At 42.5% G+C, this 8683-nt stretch overlaps 2 protein-coding genes across 2 annotated transcripts in view; one reads left to right on the top strand and one right to left on the bottom strand.

Moving 5' to 3' along the window:
* RASSF8 (ras association domain-containing protein 8) overlaps positions 1-699 on the bottom strand; it is a 14413-nt gene extending 13714 nt beyond the window's left edge. Inside the window, exon 1 of the mRNA XM_080279807.1 lies at positions 616-699. The gene's annotated coding sequence lies outside the window, so the exon portion shown is untranslated. The remainder of the gene's footprint in view (positions 1-615) is intronic.
* A 572-nt stretch (positions 700-1271) lies between these two features.
* LOC145409665 (uncharacterized) lies at positions 1272-6782 on the top strand. The gene is made up of 5 exons (XM_080280020.1): positions 1272-1335; positions 2546-2701; positions 3840-3969; positions 4933-5028; positions 5655-6782. The coding sequence occupies exons 2-5, from the start codon at positions 2577-2579 to the stop codon at positions 6615-6617; spliced, it is 1314 nt and encodes a 437-aa protein (XP_080136146.1). The 5' UTR covers positions 1272-1335; positions 2546-2576; the 3' UTR covers positions 6618-6782.
* The last annotated feature ends 1901 nt before the right edge of the window (positions 6783-8683 follow it).

Here is an 8683-nt window from a genome sequence, read left to right as displayed (position 1 = left end):
ACAATGGAGAAATGGATTTTGCAAGAAACGTTTATTTACCAGCACAGAAATAATCGGAAAAATATACCAGACTATCAGGAAAAAGAATTGATTTGGTAAGGTGCTGCAAGAGCTTCAGATAAAGTGTATGATTACCCTGAAAAATTGAGAGAGAGAGAGAGAGAGAGAGAGAGAGAGAGAGAGAAAGAGAGAGAGAGAAAGAGAGAGAGAGAGAGAATGATAACTAGCCTATAGAGAATGATAATTAAACTGTCTGTCTGTCTGTCTGTCTCTCTCTCTCTCACGAATGGCCTCTGATAAGGATGGTATTAAATTAACTGTGGATGCTGAGAGAGAGAGAGAGAGAGAGAGAGAGAGGGAGGGAGGGAGACAGAGAGAGAATGTGTGGCTAGCCCTACCCTTATCACAAATCATCACCCCCATTCTCTCTCTCCATCTCATGCCACCCGTCTATCTACACGTCTCTCAGTAATACCAATAATATGCATAACCCTCTTCCCTCTCGACAAAGATACGTGGGGGTGTGTCCATCGCCATTACGCCCATTAACCCCTTTATTTCTCCCTCCTCAGCTACTTTTAAGCACTACCCTGCCCCGTGCCTCCGCCCCATTACCTTAAAATGTAAGTAGGCTGCAGCAGGGGCCTTCAGGAGACATAAGAATCAACTAAATCTCCTCTTTCACGGCGGCCATGTTTGTTGACTATAAGTAGCGTTGCCATGTCCCAGTGTCGCTAAATTTGCTCTTTGGAACGTGATAAGGCTTTGCTCCATTGAGGAAAAAAGTAAAAAATTGAAATGTTTAGGGTTTTAAAAGTATCTGGAGTACAAAGACCACGAAAAGGGGGTGATGGGTCTTGCCACACACCTCCTGCCGTAAATATAATAGCTTACAACCACTGGAAAATTTAGGTCTTGCTCAAAGCGCTGAATTGGCAACTTTGATTGGTGAAAAACTGAGCATCGCCAGCGCAATAACGGCCATTAGCGTATCTATTAATAAATTTGGTCTTACTTCAGCAGCATTTCTGTCTTTTTAACTCCTCTTCTTCCCATATAAAGTTTTTGTTATGTATTTCCTCATGTAAGGGTGGTGTCAAATACAGAATCTGCCTACGGTACTTCTTCGTGACTGTCATAATGTAAATTTCGACTGTATAAAAATCACCCATAAAAGGTAACATTAATGGACATAAATCACACATATTATAAAAGTAGGGATTTATTTACCACGTGGAATGAATGATTTCAAAACACGTGTGCTGGGTTTAGGAGGGACGCCGTGGAAGGGACGCGACTGATACTGCGGTTTTTCATCCAAATTTAAGCCCAAAGGTGAGTTTTTTTTGCCCCTTCTGCGCCTTCGTCAGGGTATACACTTTACCTGGAGTTAAAAGTATATATAGGATTAATTTTTCAGAGATTTCATAGGCACTGGGAGCATCATTAGGCCTCTCGTGGGTAACATCTCAGCATCAAGGAGCCGCCGGAGCTGTGAGTTTATAGTTATTTATTAGAATTTTGGGCCAATAACCATCAAAACCTTGTAAATTTCGAAAAAAGGTGTGCAGCTGCAATTTTACATCTATTGAAAAATGGAATTAGGATATTATAGACGTCGGCTAACATGAGGTTCGATAGTTACGGTACGTTTGACTAGTAACCAAGGAGATTCCTGCCTTATAACTCAAGGTCAGTATTTCACTCCAGTAGGCACTAATTTAACAAAGATCCCTCCTTTATTTCAGCTTAATTGAGTAATATGGTGGCCAGATTTGACTAGTAACCAAGGAGACTCAGGTATATGAATTACAGTGATTTAAACAGCAGAAAGACATTACTGGGTCATTCCTTAGTTTTACAGATTTCCTTATATATTTTTCTGGCCAGTTTTGTGGACCTTAACGACTGCTTTGTGGTGATTCGATTTCCCTATTTTCATCCATGTGTTATTTTCCTGTTGCATGTTGAATAAAAAACTAAGAGGGTGTATGTAGGTGAAGTGGAGGGAGGGGGAGACCGAGGATGAGGTGGAGGGATGGATTTGAGAGGTATATGAGTAAGGGGGGAGTGAGTTGTAGGGAGGGCAGTCAAATGTTGGGTGACAGAGCGACTTGGAGGTGTTTCGTCTGCGGCCACCCTTTGCAGGATTAGGGCATTGGGCTTTAGATAGATAGATAGATAGAAAGATCCATAGAATAATCTTCACCTTGCATACATAAGGCTGCAGACCTGTAAAGATACTGGAATGAAAAGGATAGCATGAGTGTGGTAGTGTGTGATGGTGTCTGGTGGTGTGTGGTAGTGTGTGGTGGCATGTGGTAGCGTTTGGTGGTGTGTGGTAGTGTGTAATGGTATGTGGTAGTGTATGGTAGTGTCTGGTAGTGTGTGGTAGCATGTGGTAGTGTGTGTGATGGTGTATGGTGGCGTGTGGTAGCGTTTGGTAGTGTGTGGTAGTGTCTGGTAGTGTGTGGTGGTGTGTGGTGATGCATTTGGATAGGTAGGCACATTATAGGGAAGTTCTACAGTTCCTTGTTCTCCACAGGTGCGTTATTGTTCAGCGAGCGTTCAGGATAATGGTGTTTTTCGTGTGTTCAGCGTGTGGTTCGTCACTGAAGAAGAACCAGGTGGAGAAACATTACTATACGAGATGTGGAAGGATCCGATGTGTGTCGTGCATGGATTGTGGCCAGGAGTTCGGGTTAGTATCTATCTATCTGTCTATCTATCAGTGTCCATCAGTATCTATCTATCTATATCTATCTGTGTATCTTAATATCTCTAAAAGCATGATGACAGCAGCAGCAAGATCAAGCATGGATATTGGACAGGAGTTTGGGTTTGTGTGTGTATTTATCTATCTGTCTATCTATCTAATTGTTTATCTGTCTATATTTGTATCTAATAACGTGTCAACAAGTGGGTTGGTGGAGGGTTAGTGCCCCTCCCTGTAAAACAAATAACTCAAAGTCAAATGGCCACCCCTTGCGGGATTGTGGCGTCTGGCAATAGATAGATAGAGAGGTAGAACTTGACAACGACAGCATCAAGATTGAGCAGCCAGAGATCAAGCATGGATTGTGGACAGGAGTTTAGAATCGTACAGTAATACCTGGACATACAATACCCCTGAATGTGTTACCCCGGCTTAACAATGGGGGTGGAAATACTACCATACCCGGCCTAATGATGACCAGGCTCCGGTTTAACGATGAGTTTTGAATTTTCTTACTGATTTTGGTTATATTTTAGACTAACATTGCGTGTTGAGGCTGATTTATAAACTGTTTCTTAGATTAATGTGTTTTAGTCATAGGTGGGGTGAACATTGTCATTTTGGGGTACAGTTTACTAAGCTTGATTTTTTCCAGACATATTTGATGATTTTCAGATTTTATTTGTTGGTTTTAGTGAGTTATTTACAGGTGTTAGGCTTGGGTTAGCTTCCTTGACAGCTGTTAGGCCATTTAGATTGGCTTTACACTTGTTTTTGGACTCATTTGGCTGGGTTTAGGACTTGGCTGGGGGGAAACCCAAGGCTGGTAAACGCTGCACATTACTTTACATGTTAAAAGTACCCTGATATACCATACCCTGCCTAATGATGGAGTTTTACCTAATCAATTACATCGTTAAATCGGGGTATACCTGTACTTTATATTCTTCACATGTACTAACACACACACACACACACACACACACACACACACACACACACACACACACCCCTACTACCAAATACAATATACTCTGTCTCTCTATCTCTCTAATTTAATTATGTACTGTACCCCTAATGTAATCCCCACATGTACTAACACATTCTCTCTCCCAATGTACAGCGGAGAGACGTACAAGCAGCACACCAAATGCATTACAGAGGATGAGAAGTACGGAGGCAGCATGTACAAGCCGAAGGAGTTGAAAGGAGAGAAGAAACAGGAAGAATGGCTGACTCTTATCCAGAAGAAGGTGGGTTCTATCTTTTTATCTATCTGTGTATGTCTCTGTCTCTCATTGTATCTATTTGTCTCTCTGTCTGTCTATTTATCTATCTGTCTGTCTATCTTTATCTCTGTCTCTCTTTCTCTCTTGGCCTGTTTATATATCTATCTATGTTGACAGAAGGAGTCGGGTGTTTTGATATAGAGGGTGAGTTTTGTCTGTCTAGAAGAATGGGATGCTTCGATTCAGAAAAATGTAGATATTATTTTTATTATTAATGATGATGATGAGAAGGAGGAGGAGGAGGGCTTGTAGTGGGAGTTAGGATTATGATGTTGGAAGGACACAAGTCAAGAGTGAGAGCAGTGGAAATGAGTTATTTAAGAGGAGCCTGTGGAGTCACGTGGAGAGATAGGCTGACGAATGAGGATATAAAGGAACGTTGTGGTGTGGATGTGGATGTGACAGGGAGTGTTATGAGGAACACACTGAGGTGGTTTGGCCATGTGGAGAGGATGGAGGGTGAAAGACTGACGAAGAGAGTGTATGTGAGTGAGGTGGAGGGGGGAAGAGGGAGGGGGAGGCCAAGGATGAGATGGAGGGATGGGGTGGAGAGGTATATGAGAGAGGGGGGTGTGAGTTGGGAGCAGGGCAGTGAAATGGCGGGGGACAGGGCGACTTGGAGGCGATTTGTTTGTGGCCACCCCAAACGGGATTGAGGCGTCTGGCAATAGATTTATAGATAGATTATTATGACAGTGTACATTATTATTATGATCAGTAGTAGTAGTGGAAACAGTAGTCGTAGTAGTGTATTAACTTTTGGCGAGAATTATGATGATGATGATGATAATAATGATGATGATGATAATAATGATTTTTTTTTCCTAATATTCTCAGCCTTTTCCTCCACATATACAGTATTATTATTGTTATTATTATTATTATTATTATTATTATTATTATTATTATTATTATTTTCTTTTTTAGGTCGACGAATCTACAGACATCAAACCAGCACACAAAGCCGTACTTAACCACATCTTTGGTCTTTCCAATATTCCCCGCAAGAAGGCAAAGTTCCAGGTAAGCTATTCTATCTATCTGTCTATCTATCTATCTATCTCTCTGTCTGTCTGTCCATCTATCTATCTATCTATTTCAGTGTCCAGTTAATACCTTCCCTGCCAGAGGCCTTTTGTCAAAGAGAACGATTAAGTTAGCTATTCTCTCTCTCTCTCTCTCTCTCTCTCTCTCTCTCTTTCAAAGCCATTCTGAGTGACATACGAGGCTTAACGCCAGTTCATAAGTGATTTATTTTGCAAGTTGGAATGTAATATACTGTGTTAACTTGGCCATATGGAGAAGATGGAGAGTGAGAGACTGACGAGGAGAGTGTATGTGAGTGCAATGGAAGGGGGAGAGGAAGGATGAGGCCGAGGATGAGATGGGGGGATGGAGTGGAGAGGTATATGAGAGGGTGTTGTGAGTTGGGGGGAGGGCAGCAAAATGGCAGGGGACAGGGTGACATGGAGGCAGTTTGTTTGTGGCCACCCCTCATAGGATTGAGGCATATGGCTGTATGTAGACAGACACAGATAGATAGAAAGGCATTGAGAGAGAAATTTCCCTAGATAGATAGATCAGTTTCCTGTGATAGTGATAGATAATTTTCCTAGATAGATAGATTGATGCCTCTCTTTCTCTTTCAGAACTTCCTGATGAACAGCACTTCCATTCGAGAACCCCGGCTGCTTGACTGTGTTTGGAACGTATTTAAGGAAGCGCTTGATGCAATGAAGATTAACAACAATAACAGCGACGGAGAGACAGACCAGCCAGACACCGACAAGAAAGAAATAACCCAGCCAGCCAGGAAGGACAAGAAGAGCAAGACAAACACCGCAGACAACAACGCCCCCACCTCCAAGGGTGATGAGGGCCAAAAACCAACCCCAGACAAGGACAGTGCCGGCCCTGAAAGGCAGTTGGCCCCAGACACCAGCAACGACAACAAAAACAAGGTTGGCGGTGAAAAGGCCTTGTGGGAAACTGACAAAGAACCAGCTGAGGATGAGGACCGGGGGTCATCAAAGAGGAAGAAGAAGGGGAAAGGGAAGAATCGGAATAAACAGATGGCTACTGATGAGGTGGAGGAGGATGCCAGAGAGGAAGGTTGGAAGAAGAAGGGAAAGAAGAGGAAACAGCGAGAACAGACGGATGACACAGGCTCTGAAATCCAAGCAGAAGCCAGCAGGAAGGAGCCAAAGAAGATGAAAAAGCAGAGTTTTGATGCAGACACGGCCATGGATGCCGACCCCAGTCATGGAGAAACAAAGGAAAAGAAACCCAAGCATCCCAATGACCCAGACACATCTCTAGAACCGAACCCCAACCACGCTGAGGTGAATGACGGGAGTGACGAGTTTGGCAGCTCACAACCCACGAAATTCAAGTGGAAGGTGGCAATAACGAGGGTTCTGGAAGAGGGACCACATGAAGGGATGAAATTGAATCGACTGCGGAAGAAAGTGTTATCATTGTACCACGCATCCAGTAATTCCTCTAAGTCTAAAACAGAGAAGGAACTTTCAACCATTTTTACCAAGAAACTGAAGACAAGAAATGATAAGTATGTGCTAGTGGGCGACAAGGTTAAGTTACGATGTTATTAAATGTTGTCAAAAGGTCCACAAGGAAGAACGTTTTAAGTTTAAGTTAGAAAGACGAAGGATTGTTATTATTTTTTATGTTTTGTGCCACTCAGGGGCAACGCTGGATTACATGATGAATGAATGAAAAAAATTGATACTGTAATTTTGTGTGTGTGTGTGTGTGTGTGTGTGATTGGTGTTGGTGAGGAGGAGGAGGAGGGTGGTGGTGGTGATGAGGATGGAAGAGGATTGTGGTGGTGGTGATGAAGATGGATGGTGATGACAATGACAGGGATAGATGGTGGTGATAATAATAATAATGACTGTGACCCAATAAAGGATTTTAAGTTGGTAAAGGAAAGACAAACGATTATTATTATGATGATATTGAATGTGGTAGATGATGCTGGTGATGGTTGATGGTGATAATAATGATTGTTACCCTAAAAAGTATTAAGAATATTATCTGATAAGGGTGATCAGGAGGTTGATTTTCTTTTTTTGAAATGAAATATCCATTATTTTTTTAATTTAATTTTTTTTAAGAAGGAGGAGGAGGACGTTACAGAATTTGAGTTTCGGAGATTTGATATAGGCCCGTAATGGATTGGTCCTGTGATAATATTTTAGGATACTATTTTGTACTAAGGGTGTTTTAACTGTTGTAACTTTAAAATAAAAATGTACAGAACGATACGGTAGGGCCTGTTTTTCCCCTTCCTCCTTTTTTTCTGATACTGGCCAGGAAGAATACTTTGAGGTGGTTTGGCCATGTGGAGAAGAGGGAGAGGTTAACTAGGAGAGTGTGTGTCAGTGGGGTGGAGGGATGGGGAGATCAGGGATGGAGTGGAGAGGTATGTGAGAGAGGGGGGTGTAAGTTGGGAGGAGGGAAGTGAAATGGCAGGGGGCAGGGTGACATGGAAGGCTTGTGAGAAGGACCATAAGGTGTTTATGACATTCATGGATCCGGAAAAAGCATATGACAAAGTGGACAGAGAAGGATTGTGGAAGGATTTGCACATGTATGGTGTAGATGGTAAGCTGGTAGGTGTCGTCAAGTTTTTATGATGGTAGTGAAGCATGTGTAAGGGTTAATGGGCATCTGAGTAAATGGTTCACCAACAGTGTGGGCGTGCAACAAGGTTGTGTGATGTCCCATGGTTGTTCAGTATATGTATAGATGGGGTGATGAGAGAAATAAAAACACAAGTAATGGAGAGAGGGATGGCATTGGTAATGAATGGTGATGGATGGAATATCTCAAATTTGTTGTATGCTGATGATGCAGTACTGCTTGCAAGTACTGGACAAGAACTTGGTAGAATAGTGCAGAGTGTTGCTGATGTCTGTGAGTGTCGTGTCTTGAGAGTAAATGTAGAAAAGAGTAAAGTGATGGTTACTGAGAGAGAAGGTGACTCCCAGTGTGATGTTACAGTGAATGAAGAGAGACTGGAATTGGTGAGAGAGTTCAAATACCTGGGTACAGTGATAGAAAAGAGGAAAATGTGCAAAAGAAGTGGAAAGTAGAGTAACACAAAGAAGGAAAGTAGCAGGTGCAATGAAGGCCTTGATAAGAAACAGAGGCTTGAGCGTTGCAGCTGCACAAGGCTTACATGAAGGAGTGTTAATGCCAACTTTAACATATGGATGTGAGACTATCGTGTGGCATGAAAATGAAAAGTCAAGAGTAAGAGCAGTGGAGATGGGACTGTTGAGGAATGTAAGTGGAGTACAGAGGGTGGATAGGATATGAAATAATGTGATTCATGAAAGATGTGGAGTGAGGAAGTCTGTGGACACCAGAATTGATGAGAGTGTGGTGAGATGGTATGGTCATGTGAAGAGAATGGATAACAATAGAGTGGTGAAAAAGGTATATATGGGCGAGTTTGAAGGAGGAAGGAAGCGAGGCAAGCCAAGGAGAAGGTGGAAGGATATGGTGGATGAATGTGTGAGGAAGAGAGGTATGGAAGTCGGTGAGGCTAGGAGACTGACAAGAGATTGAGCTGGCTGGATGAATATTGTGAGAAGTGCATGATCAGGGATTTGGCACCCCTTTTTTAACATGACAGCATCTGGACTGACTC

This window comes from Coenobita brevimanus, chromosome 9 (assembly GCF_032717465.1).
Source record: "Coenobita brevimanus isolate Jiangsu-jjx chromosome 9, ASM3271746v2, whole genome shotgun sequence".
Taxonomy (NCBI): Eukaryota; Metazoa; Arthropoda; class Malacostraca; order Decapoda; family Coenobitidae; genus Coenobita; species Coenobita brevimanus.
The sequence above is the reverse complement of the archived record's forward strand: the minus strand, read 5'-3'. Positions and strand labels throughout refer to the sequence as shown.

Coding starts and splice junctions, on each gene's coding strand:
- LOC145409665 (XM_080280020.1), top strand. CDS start 2,577: ATGGTGTTTTTCGTGTGTTCAGCGTGTGGTTCGTCACTGAAGAAGAAC. Junction 3,970..4,932: donor TGACTCTTATCCAGAAGAAG/GTGGGTTCTATC, acceptor TTTCTTTTTTAG/GTCGACGAATCTACAGACAT. Junction 5,029..5,654: donor GCAAGAAGGCAAAGTTCCAG/GTAAGCTATTCT, acceptor TTTCTCTTTCAG/AACTTCCTGATGAACAGCAC.